Source organism: Ovis canadensis, chromosome 7 (genome assembly GCF_042477335.2).
Source record: "Ovis canadensis isolate MfBH-ARS-UI-01 breed Bighorn chromosome 7, ARS-UI_OviCan_v2, whole genome shotgun sequence".
Taxonomy (NCBI): Eukaryota; Metazoa; Chordata; class Mammalia; order Artiodactyla; family Bovidae; genus Ovis; species Ovis canadensis.
In genome coordinates, this window is record NC_091251.1 from 61,903,938 (window position 1) to 61,926,956 (window position 23,019).

The following is a 23,019-nucleotide window of genomic DNA, read 5'->3' on the forward strand; positions in this document are numbered from 1 at the left end:
GCCAAGTCTGAGATCAGCGGCAGAGGCTGGGAGGAGCTACCCCACGTCCGAGGTAAGGAGCAGCGGCTGTGCTTTGCTGGAGCAGCCGTGAAGAGATACCCCACATCCAAGGTAAGAGAAAACCATTCAGGAAAGATGGGTCATGGTGGAGAGGTCTGACAGAATGTGGTCTACTGGAGAAGGGAATGGCAAACCACTTCAGTATTCTTGCCTTGAGAACCCCATGAACAGTATAAAAGGAAAAAAGATAGGACACTGAAAGATGAACTTCCCAGGTTGGTAGGTGCCCCATACGCTACTGGAGATCAGTGGAGAAATAACTCCAAAAAGAAAAAGGGATGGAGCCAAAGCAAAAACAACAGCCAGTTGTGGATGGGACTGGTGATAGAAGCAAGGCTGAGTGCTGTAAAGATCATTATTGCACAGGAAGCTGGAATGTGAGGTCCATGAATCAAGGCAAATTGGAAGTGGTCAAATAGGAGATAACAAGAGTGAACATCAACATTCTAGGAATCAGCAAAGATGGACTGGAATAGATGAATTTAACTCAGATGACCATTATATTTACTACGGTGGGCAGGAATCCCTTAGAAGAAATGGGAGTAGCCATCACAGTCAACAAGAGTCCAAAATGCAGTACTTGGATGCAATCTCCGAAACAACAGAATGATCTCTGTTTTCAAGGCAAAGCATTCAATATTCAAGTAATCCAAGTCTATGCTCCAACCCATAATGCTGAAGAAGCTGAAGTTGAACAGTTCTATGAAGACCTACAAGACCTTTTAGAACTAACAACCAAAAAAGATGTCCCTTTCATTATAGGGGACTGGAATGCAAAAGTAGGAAGTCAAGAAACACCCGGAGTAACAGGCAAATTTAGCCATGGAGTACAGAATGAAGCAGGGCAAAGGCTAACAGAGTTCTGCCAAGAGAACACACTGGACATAGCAAACACCCTCTTCCAACAACACAAGAGAAGACTCTACACATGGACATCACCAGATAGTCAACACCAAAATCAGACTGATTATATTCTTTGCAGCCAAAGATGGAGAAGCTCTATACAGTAAGCAAAAACAAGATCAGGAGCTGACTGTGGCTCAGATCATGAACTCCTTATTGCCAAATTCAGACTGAAATGGAAGAAAACGGAGAAAACCACTAGACCATTCAGGTACAACCTAAATCAAATCCCTTATGATTATACAGTGGAAGTGAGAAATAGATTTAAGGGACTAGATCTGATAGACAGAGTGCCTGATGAACTATGGACGGAGGTTCATGACATTGCACAGGAGACAGGGATCAAGACCATCCCCATGGAAAAGAAATGCAAAAAAGCAAAATGGCTGTCTGAGGAGGCCCCACAAATAGCTGTGAAAAGAAGGGAAGCAAAAAGCAAAGCGGAAAAGGAAAGATATACCCACTTGAATGCAGAGTTCCAAAGAATAGCAAGGAGAGATAACAAAGTCTTCCTCGGTGACCAATGCAAAGAAATAGAGCAAAACAACAGAATGGGAAAGACTAGAGATCTCTTCAAGAAAATTAGAGATGCCAAGGGAACATTTCATGCAAAGATGGCTCATTAAGGACAGAAATGGTAGAGATGTAACAGAAGCAGAAGATATTAAGAAGAGGTGGCAGAATACACAGAAGAACTGTACAAAAATATCTTCACGACCCAGATAATCACGATGGTGTGATCATTCACCTAGAGCCAGACATCCTGGAATGTGAAGTCAAGTGGGCCTTAGGAAGCATCACTATGAACAAAGCTAGTGGAGGTGATGGAATTCCAGTTGAGCTATTTCAAATCCTGAAAGATGATGCTGTGAAAGCACTGCACTCAATACGCCAGCAAATTTGGGAAACTCAGCAGTAGCCACAGGACTGCAAAAGGTCAGTTTTCATTCCAGTCCCAAAGAAGGCAATGCCAAAGAATGCTCAAACTACCGCACAATTGCACTCATCTCACACACTAGTAAAGTAATGTTTAAAATTCTCCAAACCAGGCTTCAGCAGTACGTGAACCGTGAACTTACAGATGTTCAAGCTGGTTTTAGAAAAGGCAGAGGAACCAGAGATCAAACTGCCAACATCCGCTGGATCATGGAAAAAGCAAGAGAGTTCCAGAAAAACATCTATTTCTGCTTTGCGGACTATGCCAAAGTCTTTGACTCTGTTGATCACAATAAACTGTGGAAAATTCTTAAAGAGATGGGAATACCAAACCACCTGACCTGCCTCCTGAGAAATCTGTATGCAGGTCAGGAAGCAACAGTTAGAACTGGACATGGAACAACAGACTGGTTCCAAATAGGAAAAGGAGTACATCAAGGCTGTATGTTGTCACCCTACTTATTTTACTTATATGCAGAGTACATTATGAGAAACCCTGGGCTGGGTGAAGCATAAGCTAGAATCAAGATTGCCGGGAGAAATATCAATAACCTCAGATATGCAGATGACACCACCCTTAGGACAGAAAGTGAAGAACTAAACAGCCTCTTGATGAAAGTGAAAGTGGAGAGTGAAAAAGTTGGCTTAAAGCTCAACATTCAGAAAACTAAGATTATGGCATCCAGTCCCATCACTTCATGGCAAATAGATGGGGAAACAGTGGAAACAGTGGCTGACTTCATCTTTCTGGACTCCAAAATCACTGCAGTTGGTTATTACAGCATGAAATTAAAAGACGCTTACCCCTTGGAAGGAAAGTTATGACCAACCTAGACAGCATATTAAAAAGCAGAGACATTACTTTGCCAACAAAGGTCCGTCTAGTCAAGGCTATGGTTTTTCCAGTGGTCATGTATGGATGTGAGAGTTGGAGTATAAAGAAAGCTGAGTGCCGAATAATTGATGCTTTTGAATTGTGGTGTTGAAGAAGACTCTTGAATGTCCCTTGGACTGCGAGGAGATCCAACCAGTCCTTCCTAAAGGAGATCAGTCCTGGGTATTCATTGGAAGGACTGATGTTGAAGCTGAAACTCCAATAATTTGGCCACCTGAGGCAAAGAGTTGACTCATTGGAAAAGACCCTGATGCTGGGAAAGATTGAGGGCAGGAGGAGAAGGGGACAACAGAGGATGAGATGATTGGATGGCATCACCGACTCAATGGACATGGGTTGGGTGGAGTCCAGGAGTTGGTGATGGACAGAGTGGCCTGGTGTCTGCAGTTCATGGGTGGCAAAGAGTCGGACACAACTGAGCGACTCAACTGAACTGAACACTTGGAAATTCTCAAAAGAGCTTTGTACCTACTCTAGGAAAAGTGGAATACGAGAAAATTTGTGTGGCTACAATATTACTATAAGTCAGGAAGTAAAAAAAGGAAAGTAAAACCTAGTCAAAAGAAGAGGCATTGTGAAAACGGTCCAAGAAAAGAAAAGTCAGGAGGGAAGGAGAATTAGAGCAAAAGCTTTCTGGGAAGAAGCACAGCCTCTGCAGGTGATAGTGAGAGAGAGGATATGTCCATTTGAATTTCACTGAATTTTCTGCCAATGGCTTTCTGCTCATTTTGCTATTGCATTGCTCATCTTTTTCTATTTGTTTTTAAATATTTATTTGGCAGCATGTAGGATCTAGTTCCCTGACCAGGGATATAACCTGTACCCACTGCATTGAAAGCATGGAGTCTTAGCTCCTCGGGCACCAAGGAAGTTCCTTTTCTAATTTATGGGGGTTCTTTGTAAATTGAGAAATTGGCCCTTAGACACACAGTAGTCTAGCAGATAATTCCCTGTTTGTAGTGTGTGTTTTGAATTAGTTCCTGGTGAAGTTTTTTGGGGGAAGGGGTATATTTTTGTCTATTTTTAACTTTAAGCTCTTTTTTTTTTTTAGTGAATCAAATATATCAATTCTTCTTTTACAGTTTCTAGATTTAATGTCTAAACCTAGGAGCAACCAGCCTAATATAAACAAACTTAAGAATCCTGCTGTACCTCCCTTGATGTGGAGTAGGTGATCACTTCAGCTCCTGCTAAGCAAAAAGAGAATGTTCCACCCAAAAGAGCTAGGCAGGAGAGCAGATGTGCATGCACATCTTAAATAGAAGATATTGGAGTACATCTTAAGTAGAAGCACATCTTAAATCAGAATAGTGCATTTAGTCTTCCACTAACATGTTACATACCAATTAGGTATTACAATACTATATGTCCTCTACTACAAGTACAGTATAAGTTATATATACATATATATGTCTATATATGTGGCTCAGCTGGTAAAGAATCCACCTGCAATGAAGGAGACCTGGGTTTGATCCCTGGGTTGGGAAGATCCTCTGGAGAAGGGAAAGGCTATCCCCTCCAGTATTCTGGCATGGAGAATTCCATGGACTGTATAGTCCATGGGGTTGCAAAGAGTCAGACACGACCAAGCGATTTTCACTTCACTTCTTATGTCTATATATATATTTATATATATATATTTTTGAGTATGTGGGCCTTAAACCTATATTCTTTCTATAAGAAAACAAAAGTGTGACAAAGGAGGGACTCACTCTGTTATTAAACATGTCTCATGATACAAAAATATTAATATAGAAGCTTTTAAAAATGTTTTATAATGCAAAAGTTAAATCATATGCAAAAGTAGAAAAAATAACAGCATAATGACAGTACCCATCACTCAGATTCAACATTTATAGTATAGGCCAGTATCATCAGAAAATAAATTTTACATTTCTTCTGACTTGTTGATTTTTATAAACATAACTGATTCACTGGGTCACAGTCCTCAAGTAAACCTATAAAGGACATTGTTTTTGATAGACAAAATGAAAGATTAAAGAAAAATTATTTTAAAACCACCAAAACCATTCTCTTTTAAAGAAGCAAATGAAAACGTGTTTCAAGACATAAATTTGAGTCAATTTACCTGGTGTCAGTTAAGAGAATTAGAAAATTTCAGCTCAAATTAATGAACAGATTTCGTTCTTTCCTGATTTATTAGATTATCACAGCTCAACTATTTTACAAATTATTAATGATCACCTATTTTCCATCAGTCCTAAACCAACACGTCTAATTAAAACTCCAACATTTCCAAATCAGTACTTACCATGTTTGATAATTTTACCTGTCATCTCTCACTCAGAAACATGGCACTTCCTTCCTTTGTATCACTCAAATCCTCCTAAAGTATTCAGTTTATTGATTGATTTCTTTCTTTTTTTATAAGTTTCCCAACCAGGGACAGAACCTGTGCCCTCTGCAGTGGAAGTGAAGAGCCCTAACCACTGGACTGCTAGAGAATTCCCTAGCAGAAAAATTAAAAATTGATTTTTCTCACTGCTTCATTCTCCCCCAAAAGAGATGATCAACTCTTTTACTTTCAACCCTTAACTCCATTGACTCACAATGAATCAACCCTTGAAAAACCCAATACTTGATAATCCTAACCAGTCATTCTTCCTACTCTTGTTTCCAGAGATAAGAGAACTAACGGGGGGAGGAGCAAAACTGACATACTAGAAGTTTTAAGAGTACCCCAATTTATTCATGGCCACTTACAACTTTCTACTTATGCCTCAATTCCTAGGCATAATTTCCAATGAGAACTTCTTTAAAATACAACATAATATTCTCACAAAATCACACTTTGATCCTTTGCAACCTCTCCTCTTAATCACTGGCAAGTTCAATAGTTACTACTGATGAGATAAACTATTATTTTGCCAAAATTGAGAATGAGGCCTCAATTTTCACTTCTCTCTCCATTTTAATTAACATAACCTTGTCTTTGTGTCTTCTTTCCATTACTTCAGGGTAAAAAAAAAAAAAAAAAAAAAGATTGTTGTTCTTTTCCTCGGAAGAGAATTTTACCACCTCTGAGGACTCCACAATATCCTAACTTCATAATGCCCTATTCTCATACCTGTCCTTTTTGGCAACAATCTTTCCTACTTCGCCAGTTTCTTAATGCTGTTGCTTTTGATAATAAGTCACTTAAATAAAAATAAATTAAGAGTCTCTCTCCCAGACTACTGTTATGACATTGTCCCATTTCTAGTTCTCATGTACATCTCAAATTGGGCCAATACTGGTTTCTTTTATACTCTTTCATCTTTACTGCTTAGCATTCCCTTCTCCCCACCAACTTTATTTATTTATATTTATTTATTTGTCTGTGCTGGGTCTTCACTGAGGCATGTAGGACCTTTAAGTTGCAGCATGCAGGATGCTTAGTTGCAACATTCAAACTCTTAGTTGCAGCATGTGGGATCTAATTCCCTGACCGGCAATGGAATTCAGGCTCTCTGCACCGGGAGTGCAGAGTCTTAGACACTGGACAACCAGGGAAGTCCCTCCCCAAATAGTTGAGAACTACTGTTCACCATTTTCTATGGAGAATTAATTTATTCTCATAGATACCATACTTAAATTTATGCAATAATTCTCCAACTCAATTTTTCCCATAATTTTGACCTCTTTTCTGAGGCCCATTCTATTCTTCTGAAGGTATAATAAACATTTATATTTTTATGACTTACTGTTAGTAAGACAATTCCAATCTGACACAACCAAACTTTGCATCAACTTTCCCATCTAAAGCACATTCTCTATCTTTTGAATAATCCAAGCAATTCTCTATTACTCAAATTGGAAAAAGTATCACATCCTTAATTTCCTATACAGTTAGTAGTCAATTCATCATTTAGGCTGTGTGGCCCTCATCAAAGAGAACGGCCAAAGAATTCCCCATCCAAAAGAGTTAATCTCATCAATTCCTGTTGCTACAGTCACTACAGTCTGACTTCTAGTTTAATCTCAAATGAAAAGATCCCTTTCATTATGTCATTCCTTTATCCAATAAATTATAATAGCTTCCTATTGTCAACTATATATAAAGTCTAAACAAGCCTAGGGATGGGTCCTCTGAAATCTGACAACTACCTTCATACACTGAAATAAAGTTAAGTCACTCAGTCATGCCCGACTCTTTGTGACCAAGGACTCTAGCCCACCAGGCTCCTCTGTCCATGGAATTCTCCAGGCAAGAATAACTGGAGTGGGTTACCATTTCCTTCTCCAGGGGATCTTCCCATCCCAGGGATGGAACCCAGATCTCCCGCATAGCAGGCAGACTCTTTACTGACTGAGCCACCAGGGAAAACGTTCATACTCTGTTTACTATTTTTCTCTACAACTGCATTTCTCAAACTTTTTGTTCTCAAGACCCTCTTCAGTCCTAAAAAATCACTGAGGATCCTAAAAAGCTCTAGTTTAAGTGGATTGTCTATCAACATTTACTATACTAAAAACAAAAACTGAGAAAAATTTTAAACACAAGAATGCAGAGCACATATTCCACTAACCATCAGGGCAAGGATGCCATCACACATCATACAGCTTGGAAAATTCTACTGACACTGAAAGAATGATAGTGAAAAAGGCAAAAAAAAAAACAAAACAAAACAAAACTAAGTACTATTCTGAACAGTACTGACTTCAGAAACCCTGGCTCACTTTTAGGACACTGCTCTACCCAAGCTTGCTTCTCTTAATATATCTCCCTATCAATCACTGAGGATTACTAAGTAGTTTTTGTGTGCATCAATAACCTTTAGAGAAAAAAAAAAAAGCAAGAACCAAAGACTTATAAAATAATCTTAAAGCTCTTTAACATGCTTTCTCATTCAGAGTCTAACCTAACATCAATTTTATTTCCTGCTACTGCCATTTCCTTCTCCTCCTCCGCCACAGTCCAACCAAGGCTGGAATCCCCAAATAGAACAAACCATTTTCTGCTTCAGCATCTTTGAATACACTATTCCCTTGGCCTGAAAGGAACTTCATTTACTTACCCATCAGACCCAGTACATAGGTTACCTCTTCTATGAAGCTCTCCCTTGACACATTCCACTCTCACTTACACTTTCCTCTGTTAATTCCATAGCATATTTCTCTGTAATTCCATAGCATAATTCCACACTGCACTGGGATTATGGTTTATATGTCTGTCTCTGAATCAATACTAAGCTACATGAGGGCACTCTTGCAACTTACTCATCTCTGTATTCTATTATCTCACACAAAGTGGGAACCCAGACGTTATGGTCATTCACTTGAAGCTGTCTTTCAAAGACCAATTCAATGCTCATCTATCCTCAAATATTTGAGACCACAGCACTTGCTCTTTCCTTTGAGCTTCTGCAGTACTATGCAGAAACTAGGAAGTGAGAAAAGCCTAAAGGAAACAGTTACTCCTTCAAACAAACAGACTGGAGATTTTGGCTTATAGGATGAAATCTAACTCCTTAGTTTAACATGCAAGGTCCTTCATCAAGTGGCTCTTCACCCTTTCAATCTTATTTTCTATTATCTTGCAATATGAACTTTCCACTCCTGTCATCCAAAACACATACACACACACATCATTCATTCTATTTTCATTCCTTTTTGCTTATATCCTTCCCTCTCTCAGGATTCCCATTTTTCTGTTATTTTAAATCCTACTTTTTCCTTAAAAGCTTCCTTCAAGATATAAAAATTTCATGAAGCTCTCTGGAACTATGCCAGACTAAAGGAAAATTTCCCCTCTTGGGATGTCTAATGCATTTCAATCTGCTTCCTATAACCTAGTATTTATAGTATATTGTCTTGCACTGTTCTTTAGTAATTTCAAGGAAGTCAATGCTGCAGTTCCAAATAGCTCAACAGCTCTTCAAGAACAAGCAATCTCCACTCAAAACATTTGAGTGCCATTATGTACTTGATACTGGTAAGATTTCTAATCTTATTTCTTTTGCATTATCCCTTGCTAGACAGAAAGATGAGGGAATTTCATAAACACTATTCCCTTTACTTAATTTTCTTTCTAACTGGTCACAATAATCCAGGTTATTTTTTTTCTAGGGAACATTTTATCTATAGATACAGCTCTCAATTTGACAATAAAATATGTGCTCTAAAATGCATCTTCTCAGCACTCTAAAACTGCAAGCTTAAATAAGACAGTTCATGTACAGGTAACTCACTCCTGAGTCCTCAGTACAGTTACTTTTGAAGGGCCCTTCCCTTTTTTACTCCTTTATCGTGAATATATCTTATTTGTTATTATAATTTTAGTTTTCTTAACACATTCTGTGTGGTTATGGGCAATAATGCTACACTATTTAACTAGAGTCAAAGAAATGAGGCAAATAAAAACCATCCATAAAATAAAAACAATCTTTGAAAACCAAGAAGTTATGGTAATTAGGTCTCAGGCCATTACTTTTCCTTAAATGGAATTTGTCTAAGGGGCCACATCTTCCCTATTACCACGTCCTTAAGTATCCACACCCAAATGGAGCATAACATAACTATCAAAACTTGCTCCCTGATATAATGGATTGATGATAACTTCTGAAGATGATTTTGTCCAATTCTTCACGCTTTTGCATATAGGATAAAGTCAGTAAGAAGGAATAACAGAAAAATATAGTTAAAAAATAATCAAAAGATTTAGGATGCCCTAAGACCTGGCTGTTTTCAAGTGTATCAGGCACAGCTGTTGAAAGCTAACCACTAAACGCTAGAAGAGAGATCTTAGGTTGCCGGCAGTTCTTTCTGACATACATATGAGAATATTCCTTAAACAAGACAATCTCAGAGTGAGTTTCGTGTAGGAAGAAACGGGGATTATTGATGAATGAGGAAAGAAAGGAAGAAGGTATCAGCTGACAATGCAGCAACACTCTCACCCCCCTTTTACCCCTCCCCAAAGCTGCAGGAAATAGAAGCTGCGGAATGTACCTTCCAGGCCAGAAGCAAAACATTGAGGATGGCCAGTAAAGGGCAGGGGCCATTCTCATTCTGGGTGATGATAGGTGTGTTCTCTTCCTTCCACTGGATCCACTTGATATGATAGACAGACTGTCCCGGGAAGCGTTCCTTGGAGGCCGCCAGCACCTGGGCTGTCTCCCCTTCCTCCTCCTCCACCTCCTCCTCTCCACACAGAGGCACAGCCCCGGGCAACACCGCCGCGCCCTCCTCTTCCTCGGGGACCCTGTTCTCAGCTCCTTCCTCACTATTAAACTCGGAGCTACTGGGGAAAGAATGTAGGTTAGAGAACGACTCCAGGGAGTCCAGGCTCGGCGATTCCCCAGGAGGGCTCGGGTCGCTGCAACTGCTGCTGAGGCCGCCGCCGCTGCTGGGCTCCGAAGAGCCCGCGGCCGCCGACTCTTCCTGGCAGGTGCCGGCGGGATCCGGGCGGGCGCCCCCGTCTCCCGCTGGACCCAGCCCATGGTCAGCTCCGGCCTCGGCTGTCTCCGGGGAGGCGGTCACCTTGTGCTGCCCTCTTACAGGCTCCTTCTGGGCAGCAGGACTCTCCAAATCGCTCTCCTTCAAGTCCAAGCTCGGGAGCGAGCTGCAGGGTACCAGAACCTGAGGAGAGCCTGCGGGAGAAGCCGAGTCCGAGAGGCTCCTCCCGGCGGCCGCCGCCCCCTGCCCCTTCCCGCCGGTGCTCTCCGCCGCCCATACTCCAGGACCATCCCCAGCGGCGAGCCTGGTCTCTTTCTGCCCTTCCTGCGGAGAACCTGTCCCTGGCGCTGGCCCGGCGGCCACTCCGTGTTCTAGCGGTTGCAGGCTCTCGGGGCCGCTCTCCATACCCAGCCGCCCGCCCCTCGCTCTAAAGAGACCGCGGCGGGATCTCCTCAGACAGCGCCTCGGACGCCATGACAGCGGCACTGGCAGCTACAGCGCCCTTGCGCGGCCTCGGCCAGGCACGTCACAGGGGAGGGCACCGGGAGCGCGCGCGCGCGCCGCCGCGCTGTCCGTGGGCCCTGGGCGTGCCTGCGCGTGCCTGCGCGTGCCTGCGCGCCGCCGGGTGAAAGGGACACTCACAGCAATCGCCCACGGGGCTCCGCCTCGCCGGCGCGCCCGCGCGCTCTAGCCAGCGCGGGGCGTGGAGGGCGTGGCTAGGGGGCGTGGCCAGGAAAAAAAACATCCTCTCATTTTGTGGCCGGAAGTTGAACTCTGGGGCAGCTAAACCGCGCGCGGCTTCTTTAAAGGCGAGCGGGGAGGTGGTCAGCTCGGGTGTGACCCTTGAGAGCTGAGTCGTGTGTGGTTCAGCCTGGGGCTGAAGGATGGAGCGTTGGTAGCAGTTGTAGTATGTGGAAAAGAACTCGTCCCTGAAGAGCTCAGATTTGTTTCCCCAGGTTGTAATATGGAAAATTGAAGGAATTTCTTAACGAAATGTAAATTTTAAAGGCTGGGATCCACTCAAGGTGTTTGGATTACTACACCGCACAACTTCCAGTCTCTCTCGGTTTTGGCTGAGAAATACCCTGCTCCTCATCAGCTACTGGGAAAACGTTCGCTCCACATGAGGCGTCAGTGCGGTTGTGGATATTGGCCTGCGCGGCAAAAAAAAAAAAAAAAAAAAGTGGGTGATTTGGGCCAATCATAATAAATTAACTCGTGCTTGCATTAGCCAAGTCTTTGCGGTTTTAACTTGGCCTCATTTTGCATGGAGTGGAAAGTGCCTGTGTCAGAAAAAGTCAGTTTTCTATTGAGTCTACTCCTCTTAAGGACATTCAGTTTTCAGAGAGGGGAGAGTAGGCTTGTGCTCTTCTGATCTGTGATCTGTTCCTGACAGGGGCTTTCTTCTTTTTTCGCTTTTCAACATTCCTTAGTAATGGAGATCCGAAAATGGCAAGACATATCTTCCTTCCTAGTCAGATGTATCAGTTCCTGATATCTAACAATGTGGTCTTTCTGTATCTCTTGATTAGAGAGGATAAACAAAGTTACTAAGCAGTGTTTCATTCACGCATTTAACATATTTCAGTACCCATTACATTGCTGGATTCTGTGGCACTAGTGATGCCTGGTGAATAAGAGGAAGGGCTCATATCTTCTTGCTGTTTACTGTCTAATGTTTTTTCTTATTGCTACGTTTTTGATATTTGCTTGGGAAATACTATTTCCTCTAGAAATTATGTTCCTTCCACCTTTTTTACAGTGGCATAATATTATGATACTTATCCAACTCTAGGCAAAGAGGAAAATTAGAAGAGATAATAGAAAGCCCATCACTTCATGGGAAATAGATGGGGAAACAGTGGAAACAGTGTCAAGACTTTATTTTGCTGCTACTGCTGGTAAGTAGCTTCAGTCGTGTCCGACTCTGTGTGACCCCATAGACAGCAGCCCACCAGGCTCCACCATCCCTGGGATTCTCCAGACAAGAACACTGGAGTGGGTTGCCATTTCCTTCTCCAATGAATGAAAGTGAAAAGCGAAAGTGAAGTCGCTCAGTCGTGTCCAACTCTTCGAGACCCCATGGACTGCAGCCCACCTCCAAAATCACTGCAGATGGTGATTGCAGCCATGAAATTAAAAGATGCTTACTCCTTGGAAGGAAAATTATAACCAACCTAGATGGCGTATTCAAAAGCAGAGACATTACTTCGCCAACAAAGGTCTGTCTAGGCAAGACTATGGTTTTTCCAGCAGTCATGTTTGGGTGTGAGAGTTGGACTGTGAAGAAAGCTGAGCACTGAGGAATTGATGCTTTTGAACTGTGGTGTTGGAGAAGACTCTTGAGAGTCCCTTGGACTGCAAGAAGATCCAACCAGTCCATTCTAAAGGAAATCAGTCCTGGGTGTTCTTTGAAAGGAATGATGCTAAAGCTGAAACTCCAGTACTTTGGCCACTTCATGGGAAGAGTTGACTCATTGGAAAAGACTCTGATGCTGGGAGGGATTGCGGGCAGGAGAAGGGGAAGACAGAGGATGAGATGGCTGGATGGCATCACGGACTCGATGGACTTTGAGTCTGAGTGAACTCCGGGAGTTGGTGATGGACAGGGAGGCCTGGCGTGCTGTGATTCAGGGGGTCACAGAGAGTTGGACACGACTGAGCGACTGAACTGAACTGAACTGAATAGAAAGCTTCTTTAGAATATTGAATTTAGGAGTTTTGTGTGTTTTTGGTCTCCATGTCAGTCCATAAGCAATAAATACTATTGTTCAAATTAGAATTTTTCCCTGAAAAAGAATTGCAAATGTTAACAGATTAAGATATATGTTGCTGGATTAAGCACTTTACAGTATTTAAGATCATTAAGTACAATTAAGAATATTACAGATTTCAGGAAATTCAGAAGTCAGCATGCTGCCTTGATTATAAAAAGGATATTTATAAAAGTGTATTACATGAAAAAATTGAATGGATGAATCATTTTTACAGGACAGAAACCATAGTAGAGCCAAAAATCTTGAAAGTGCATCTCAAATAATGACCATTCACCATTTTTCAAAAATGCTACTTAAACCTTCTTGCTCTTGTAGTTTTTATGCGTATATGTTTCAAATGTTCACATGCATAGTTTAATAGCTTATCTATAATAAAAACAAAATCAGTTTTTTCATAGCAATTATATAAATCAAGATGACCAAATATATATTTTTATTTAAATTTGTGAAAATGTGCATAGTATTTTCTAAGAGAGGTGGCGAGTAGCATCTAGGGAGAAATGTCAGAAGATACTAAACTGGAAAATATCCCATTCTTTTTTGCTTATTTGCATCTCTAGTTAAAATCAGTTCAGTTCAGCTCAGTCGCTCAGTTGTGTCCGACTCTTTGCGACCCCATGAATCGCAGCACGCCAGGCCTCCCTGTCCATCACCATCTCCCGGAGTACATTCAGACTCACATCCATCGAGTCTGTGATGCCATCCAGCCATCTCATCCTCGGTCGTCCCCTTCTCCTCTTGCCCCCAATCCCTCCCAGCATCAGAGTCTTTTCCAATGTGTCAACTCTTCACATGAGGTGGCCAAAATACTGGAGTTTCAGCTTTAGCATCATTCCTTCCAAAGAAATCCCAGGGTTGATCTCCTTCAGAATGGGCTGGTTGGATCTCTTTGCAGTCCAAGGGACTCTCAAGAGTCTTCTCCAACACCACAGTTCAAAAGCATCGATTCTTTGGTGCTCAGCTTTCTTCACAGTCCAACTCTCACATCCATATATGACCACAGGAAAAACCATAGCCTTGACTAGACGGACCTTAGTCGGCAAAGTAATGTCTCTGCTTTTGAATATGCCATCTAGGTTGGTCATAACTTTTCTTCCAAGGAGTAAGCGTCTTTTAATTTCATGGCTGCAGTCACCATCTGCAGTGATGTTGGAGCCCCCCAAAATAAAGTTTGACACTGTTTCCACTGATTCCCCATCTATTTCCCATGAAGTGATGGGACCAGATGCCGTGATCTTCGTTTTCTGAATGTTGAGCTTTAAGCCCACTTTTTCGCTCTCCTCTTTCACTTTCATCAAGAGGCTTAGATCATTTTAAAAACAAACTGGTTATTATCCATAATTTAAATTTTTTTTCAGGGTTACAGATGTAATAGCCTTAAAAGTCAAATGTTGTTATTTAGTTATTTAGTCTCTAAGTCCTGTCCCATGTTTTATGACCCCATGGGCTGTTTTATAGCCCACCAGGTTCCTCTGTCCATGGTATTTCCCAGCAAGAATACTGGTGTTGTCATTTCCTTCTCTAGGGGACCCTCCCAACTCAGGGGTGGAACCCGCATCTCCTACATTGGTGGGCAGGTTCTTTATCATTGAGCCACCAGGGAAACCCAAAAGTCAGATAGTGTATGTAAAAAAAGCAGTTACTGCTCTGTCCCTCCACATTGATGCAGACCCTTTCAACTCTTAGATGTCTTTAGCTCCTTCTCCCCATATTTCTGAGTAACATGATTACACTCTGATGTCTTCATTTAAAAGTTGCAGATATTGTTTATTGATTTAGTCCTATAAAGATGAGGATTTAGGGTGTTTTTTTTTCATACCATTTTTTCCTCCTTTTGCTCCAATCTCCCAATTTTTTTCAAAACTTTGATCAGAGTACTCAAAATGTAAAGCATTAGATTTATTCACCACAAAATCAGGTATTTTACTGTGACTCTGATTACTTTTTTTGCTAAAGTTTTATTTTCCCTGAAATTAACAATTGCCTTATCATTTTGTTGCTTGGCTTTAAAACTCCACCTACCACTAACTCAGCCAGACTTACCAGTACTGTCAATCATATCATGTTATTTCTCAGACCCATTTTAATCTTGTGTACATCTCTCCTGAACACTCACTTCTGCTCTGATCTGGACTTGTTGTTTTATAGGCCTGCTGAGCAGCTGTCATCCTGGGATTTCTTTTTTCTGTTGTTTTAGGAATTGCTTCTTCCTCTCTTCTATTTTGATTCCTTTCTTTCTTGGATCTCCTGTCTTCCTGTTTCCTTGATTTGGTGGAATATATTCTCAGTTTCCTGAGAAAGAGTACATAAGAAGCATATTTTTGTAGGTCATATTTGTCCGAAAATAGCTAGACCTTTATTCTACCTTTATATCGTATAGTTTGGCTGGAATATAAAACTCAGCATTGGAGATACTTTTTCTTCATTTTAGTTGTTGAGAAACTGTCTTCTAGCTTCCAGGTGATTATAGAGTAGTCTGATACTATTAGATTCTGAAACCTTTGTATATAACCTGTTTCTTCTCTCTGACATTTATTTCATCTCTTTCTTCTTGGTGTTCCACCATTTCAGTATTTGATATACCTCTGGGTGGGTCTTGCTTTATTCATTGCACTGGGTATTTGGTGATCACATTCAATGTAGAGACACATCCTTCAGGTCTGGGAAATGTCTTTTTCCTTTCTTTTATAAATCTTATCTTTTCTCTAATTGTTTTTATCTTTTTGTTCTGCTTTCTAAGAGATTTACTCAAGTTTGTCTTTCAATTCTTTTTGATGCATTACTTATTGACACTATTGTATATTTAATGTCCAAGAGTTCCTTCTAGTTCATCTCTTGGAATACTGATCATAATTTTTAATATATCTTTATATTTTTCAAAGGATGTTTGAACCATATGCAATAAAATAGTATCATTTAGTTAGTATGGAGTTATTGGTGGTGCCAGAGAGAGTGAGATATAGGGATACTAGTGTAAAACTTTGGTTTTATTCTTTAGGAGAGCAAAATCTACTTCGAGAAATAAGATTCACGTGAATGTGTTGAATTGATCATTAAGTATTGATCATTAAGAATACAAGTTAATAGTTAATACTGAAGGAGTGGTAATAAGCAGTAACTTAAAAAGATTCAGATGAGAAAAAAAATCTTTTAGTGTGAGATAATGAAGCAGTAATTAAACTACACTCGCCTGATTAAAATCACAGGCTGATTATTACTTCAGCCTTAAGAAATCTAAAAAATATATTTCTTACTCTCAAAATAATAGTTTTTTCCTTTTAAATTGATTTTTATTGGAGTATAATTGCTTTACAATGTTGTGTTAATATCTGCTGTACAGCAAAGTGAATCAGCTATACATATACATATATCCTGTCTTTTTTGGATTTCCTTCCCTATTAAGTCACCACAGAGCACTGAGTAGAGTTTCCCTGTGCTATGCAGTAGTTTCTTATTATTTATCTATTTTTTACATAGTAGTGTACATATATCAATGCCAATCTCCCAATTAATCTCACCTCTCTTCTTTTCCCCCTTGGTATCCATACGTTTGTTCTCCACATCTATGTCTTTATTCCTGCTTGGGAAATAACTTCATCTTTATCATCAGAATGATAATTCTTTTAAAATTCTGTTTTTCATAGTTAGATCATGGCTTTTTTAGCTACCATGACAGAAAAAATTGATGCTATATCTGGCTTTTACCTGAATTTATTTACTATTATCTCATCTGTCAAGTCTTCTGATATTGTATACCTTTACAAGTTCATTTATGTATAGCCACTTCCTCACTGAGTTCTTATCATTTTTCTAGCAGCAAATCTAAAAATTTCTAGCAGAATCTAGCAGCATTTTAGTTATTCCCCAGTCTATGATTCTGTCTTCCTCACCTTATCCTGCATAAACCTATCAGAGCTATAGCTTAAACATCTCGATTTTATTTTGTGGATTCTACTAAAAATAATGCAGTGGTTCTTTATTGTTAGTTGAGTGAAAATTGGCTCTGATTACTGCACAGGTACAAGACATGTATACTTTTACTCCTCTTAGCATTTTACACAAGATAGAGTGATAAAATTCTGAGTTAAAATCAAGGGTTTCCATGTAATTCAAATTGCCCTGGCTCTGGCCCTTGAGTGACTGCAGAAATTCCAGCCTCCTGTAAAGTACATCCCCTATTTAATTATTTCTGAGAGCCCCCATGAGGAGTCCCACACCTGTTCAGACACAAATCCAATCCTATGATATTCTACCAGGTGCTGATTCTACTACATGCTGTTTCACCAGATGCTAGTCTGTTCTGGTGGTGTTAAAGATGCATGATGGTGACCGGAGGGAAGTGACCTTCTTTTCCCTTTTATTGTAGCTCTAATGTACTACAGCATTAATAAAGCTTCTCTCAATTTTACTTATGTAGACTTTTTAAAAAGTGGGACCTAAATATGAGTCCAGATAGGTTTCACCAGGAGTGAAGTAAAGGAATATAGTCCATCACCTTCAATTCAGAATCCTTGTTCCCCTGGCATTACACCAGATGTTAAGGTTTGTTTTTGTTTTTTTTTAAATTCCCTACACCCCAGCTCCTTCTTGCTGTACAATTCCAGCCCAGTTCCCTTGCCTAGTGCCCCTTGCTCCTCTGTGATCAAAACTCTTCTGTCTCATGAGAAAGGGGCTCTGGAAGTGGCTCTGTTCATCTAGTTCAGTTTTTTTTTTTTAATTGAATCAAGTGTATCTCCTGGCCTCCCTGATGGCTCAGCGGTAAAGAACCTGTCTGCAATGCAGGAGATACAGAAGACACAGGTTGGATCCCAGGGTTCCAGAGCCCCTGGAAAAGAAAATGGCAACCCATTCCAGTATTCTTGCCTAGAAAATCCCATGGACAGAGGAGTTGGGCAGGCTACATCACATAGGGTTGCAGAGTCCGACATGACTGAGCGACTGAGCATGCATGCACACATACCTCATGTCTTAGGACTTCTCTCCTCAAACTTCTACCCTGTCAGCCCAACAATTTACCTAATCTCTCTCAATTCTAATATGATTATTCCCAAAATCTGGTTTGGGGATTAGCAGTATCAACATCACTTGGATTCCTGTTCAGTCCAGTTCAGTTGCTCAGTCGTGCTTGACTCTTTGCGATGCCATGAATCGCAGCTCGCCAGGCCTCCCTACAATCACCAACTCCAGGAGTTCACCCAAACCCATGTCCATTGAGTCAGTGATGCTGTCCAACCATCCCATCCTCTCTCGTCCCCTTCTCCTCCTGCCCCTAATCTTTCCCAGCATCAGGGTCTTTTCCAGTGAGTCAGCTCTTCACATCAGGTGGCCAAAGTATTGGAGTTTCAGCTTCAACATCAGTTCTGCCAATGAACACCCAGGACTGATCTCCTTTAGGATGGAGTGGTTGGATCTCCTTGCAGTCCAAAAGACTCTAAAGAGTCTTCTCCAACACCACAGTTCAAAAGTATCAATTCTTCAGTACTCAGTTTTCTTTATAGTCCAACTATAGTCCCAAAACCATAGCCTTTGGCTTTAGTCCAAAAACCATAGCCTTGACTAGACAGACATTTGTTGACAAAGTAATGCCTCTGCTTTTCAATATACTGTCCAAGTTGGTCATAACTTTCCTTCCAAGGAGTAAGCGTCTCTTAATTTCATGGCTGCTATCACCATCTGCAGTGATTTTGGAGCCCAGAAAAATGAAGTCAGCCATTGTTTCCACTGTTTCCCCATCTATTTGCCATGAAGTGATGGGACCGGATGCCATGATCTTAGTTTTCTGAATATTGAGACTTAAGCCAACTTTTTCACTCTCCTCTTTCACTTTCATCAAGAGGCTCTTTAGTTCTTCACTTTCTGCCAAAAGGGTGGTGTCATCTGCATATCTGAGATGATTGATGTATCTCACGGCAATCATGATTCCAGCTTGTACTTCTTCCAGCCCAGTGTTTCTCATGATGTACTCTGAATATAAGTTAAATAATCAGGGTGACAATGTACAGCCTTGATGTACTCCTTTTCCTATTTGGAACCAGTCTGGTGTTCCATGTCCAGTTCTAACTCTTGCTTCCTAACCTGCATACAGATTTCTTAGGAGGCAGGTCAGGTGGTTTGGTATTCCCATCTCGTTAAGAATTTTCCACAGTTTATTGTGATCCACACAGTCAAAGGTTTGGCCATAGTCAATAAACCAGAAATAGATGTTTTTCTGGAACTCTCTTGCTTTTTCCATGATCTAGCGGATGTTGGTAATTTGATGTCTGGTTCCTCTGCCTTTTCTAAAACCAGCTTGAACATCAGGAAGTTCACGGTTCACGTACTGCTGAAGCCTGGTTTGGAGAATTTTGAGCATTACTAGTGTGTGAGATGAGTGCAACTGTGAGGTAGTTTGAACATTCTTTGGCATTGCCTTTCTTTGGGACTGGAATGAAAACTGACCTTTTCCAGTCCTATGGCCACTACTGAGTTTTCCAAATTGGCTGGCATATTGAGTGCAGCACTTTCACAGCATCATCTTTCAGGATTTGAAACAGCTCAACTGGAATTCCGTCACCTCCACTAGCTTTGTTCAAGGTGATGTTTCTTTAAGCCCACTTGACTTCACATTCCAGGATGTCTGGCTGTAGGTGAGTGATCACACCATCTTGATTATCTGGATCGTGAAGATCTTTTTTCTACAGTTCTTCTGTGTATTCTTGCCACCTCTTCTTAATATCTTCTGCTTCTGTTAGGTCCCTACCATTTATGTCCTTTATTGAGCCCATCTTTGCATGAAATGTTCCCTTGATATCTCTAATTTTCTTGAAGAGATCTCTAGTCTTTCCCATTCGGTTGTTTCCCTCTATTTCTTTGTATTGATCGCTGAGGAAGACTTTCTTATCTTTCCTAGCTATTCTTTGGAACTCTGCATTCAAATGGGTATATCTTTCCTTTCCCCTTTGCTTTTCACTTCCCTTCTTTCCACAGCATTTGTAAGGCCTCCCTATACAGCCATTTTGCTTTTTTGCATTTCTTTTTCTTGGGGATGGTCTTGATCCCTGTCTCCTCTACAATGTCACGAACCTCCATCCATAGTTCATCAGACACTCTGTCTATCAGATCTAGTCCCTTAAATCTATTTCTCACTTCCACTGTATAATCATAAGGGATTTGATTTAGGTCATACCTGAAAAGTCTAGTGGTTTTCTCCATTTTCTTCCATTTCAGTCTGAATTTGGCAATAAGGAGTTCATGATCTGAGCCACAGTCAGCTCCTGATCTTGTTTTTGCTGACTGTATAGAGCTTCTTGTTAAAAATGCAAATTATCAGACTTCCTGGTGGTTCAGTGGTTAAGAAGTTGCCTGCCAATACAGGGGACTTGGTTCCCATCCCTGGTGGTCTGGGAAGAGTCCACATGCCGTGGAGCAACCAAGTCCGTGCGCTGCGACTGCTGAGCCCATGCCCTGTAGCCTATGCTCCACAACAGGAGAAGCCACCACAATGAGAAGCTATGCCACTGCAAACTAGAGAGTAGCCCCTGCACTCCACACCTAGGGAAAAGTCTGCATGCAGGAACAAAGACTCAGCACAGACGAAATAAATAAATAAATAAATTTAAAAATAAATTCTCTATTTCCACCCAGATTATAGAATCAAGGTGTAGAGACCAGCAACAAGAGGTCTGTTTTAACAAGATGGTGATTCTGGTACATGATAAAGTTTGATAATTACTGTTCTAGCATTAGAGGAAGCCTCCCCTCCTCATCCCTACTGCTAATAAATAAATCTTAGCAAGACAAAAAATTTCTAAGTTCATCTTCTACAGCCAGTGTTATTTTTTATTACTCTCCCAGAACTCCACACTGCTCTGAAGTTAGTTTTTTGGCCATTTTTCTGTATACTCTTCCTTGAGATATGTATGTAATCCCAGTTTCAAAATGCTCTTTTGCTCTTGTCTTTCCTCCATTTTTGATGTTAGTATCAGTCTCTGTTACCCAGGCTTAAAACATTCAAATAGTTTTGTTTTAGTTTCCTCATGATCAAGTCCTATTTTTTGACATAAATGCTTAATGTAAAGAAATAACTAACTCTGCTTTGTTTTTTTAGTACAAATCCAAAGCATATTCATTTTCCAAAAATTAGAAAACAAGCAAAAAGAGGAAAATAAAAAATACCCTTCATCTAATTATATGGAATGAAGTGTTAGAAATAACAGTAGTAATACTTTATTGTACGTCTATCCTTCCCAAACTTTTCTAGGCATCTGAACACTTACATATTTTTGTAAGCAAGAGTTAGACTATTCTAAACACATTTGTTTCAATTATCAATATATCATAAACATCTTTATGGATTAATATCCAATCATCAGCAACATTCCTAGTGACTTAATAATATCCAACTATATGGCTGAACAATACCTGTTTCTTAGATATTTAGATCATTTTCATTGTTTATTATGAACTTCACTGCAATCAATGTCCTTGGAACTGAATTTCTATAACTGTACATATAATTAAATCCATCCGATAAATTGCTACAAGTGCAAGTCAAGTCAGGATATGACTCTTTCTTCAGTGTTTTATTCAAGCTTTGCCTTCCATTCTCTCTTCTGTCCTAGGTTACTGAGTGTGTTGGAATAAACTTGCTAAGTGATTTCTCTACGATTTCTTTTCCTTTGAGTACATTATATATATTGCTAGATAGTGAAAGTGAAGTTTCTCAGTCGTGTCCGACTCTTTGTGACCCGTGGACTGTAGCCCACCAAGCTCCTCCATCCATGGGATTCTCCAGGCAAGAATACTGGAGTGGGTTGCCTTTTCCTTCTCCAGGGGATCTTCGCGACCCAGGGATCGAACCCAGGTCTCCCACATTGCAGGCAGACCCTTTAACCTCTGCGCCACCAGGGGAAGCCCTTACATACAAGAATACAGTCTCTCAGAAGACCTCAAAGAGTTCAAGGAAGGAATGGAAGCCAGGTTGAAAGAAGAAGGGGAGGAGGCGGGAGAGGGGGGCGAAAGGGGTGGCCTTACAGACGTCTCCTGCCACCTGTAGATACCCAGGCGTTATGGGACTTTTCCCTGGGCCTCCAGAGAAGGGAGGACTGGAACTCGGCCCTACCAGAAATCAGACCAGAACCAGAATTCGAGTTCTCTGCCAAGAGGAGGTGATCAGTCTCCAATCCTCAGCTCAGGCTGAGGGCCCTTCAACCGGATGCCTGCGTCCAGGACCAGGGGACTAGAAAAACAGGGAAGGATAGGAAGGGTTAAGGAGAGAAAAGAGAGAGGAAGAGGAGAGAGATCAATAAAGTCTCTTGTTCCTTACCCGGTCGGGGCACTCTGGCCAGTTGTCCGCGTCAGGAGGAGACCAGGGACAAAAGGGTCCCAGTTGCAGCTGCTGGGTCTGGTCCATTGGCAGGAAAGCTGGCCCCTGAGTACCCCGAGTGGTCAGGATGTCAGTCTCAGCGAAGAAGAGTCCCTGCCAGAGTCGCCATTTGTTGCAGGAAGGCGGACCCCTTCCAGGGCCCGAAACTGGGCTCTTGTCTAACACTCAGAAATGAATTGTCCAAGGAGACACATCTGCTGACAAAGCAAGAGATTTTATTGGGAAAGGGCATCCGGGTGGAGAGCAGTAGGGTAAGGGAACCCAGGATATCAAATTGCCAACATCTGCTGGATCATGGAAAAAGCAAGAGAGTTCCAGAAAAACATCTATTTCTGCTTTATTGACTATGCCAAAGCCTTTGACTGTGTGGATCACAATAAACTGTGGAAAATTCTTAACGAGATGGGAATACCAAACCACCTGACCTGCCTCCTGAGAAATCTGTATGCAGGTTAGGAAGCAAGAGTTAGAACTGGACATGGAACACCAGACTGGTTCCAAATAGGAAAAGGAGTACATCAAGGCTGTACATTGTCACCCTGATTATTTAACTTATATTCAGAGTACATCATGAGAAACACTGGGCTGGAAGAAGTACAAGCTGGAATCATGATTGCTGTGAGATACATCAATCATCTCAGATATGCAGATGACACCACCCTTATGGCAGAAAATGAAGAACTAAA

The 23,019-nt window shown here is 41.1% G+C and overlaps 1 protein-coding gene across 2 annotated transcripts in view; it reads right to left on the reverse strand.

Annotated features, from left to right (window-relative positions):
* MINDY2 (MINDY lysine 48 deubiquitinase 2) overlaps window positions 1-10,895 on the reverse strand; it is a 77,381-nt gene extending 66,486 nt beyond the window's left edge. The window contains exon 1 of one of the 2 annotated variants that reach the window (XM_069596380.1): window positions 9,746-10,895. In XM_069596380.1, coding sequence (XP_069452481.1) covers window positions 9,746-10,597 — 852 coding nt within the window. In that variant the 5' untranslated portion in view covers window positions 10,598-10,895. The remainder of the gene's footprint in view (window positions 1-9,745) is intronic. The other variant, XM_069596381.1, reaches the window with a different exon arrangement.
* Between the last annotated feature and the right edge of the window lie 12,124 nt (window positions 10,896-23,019).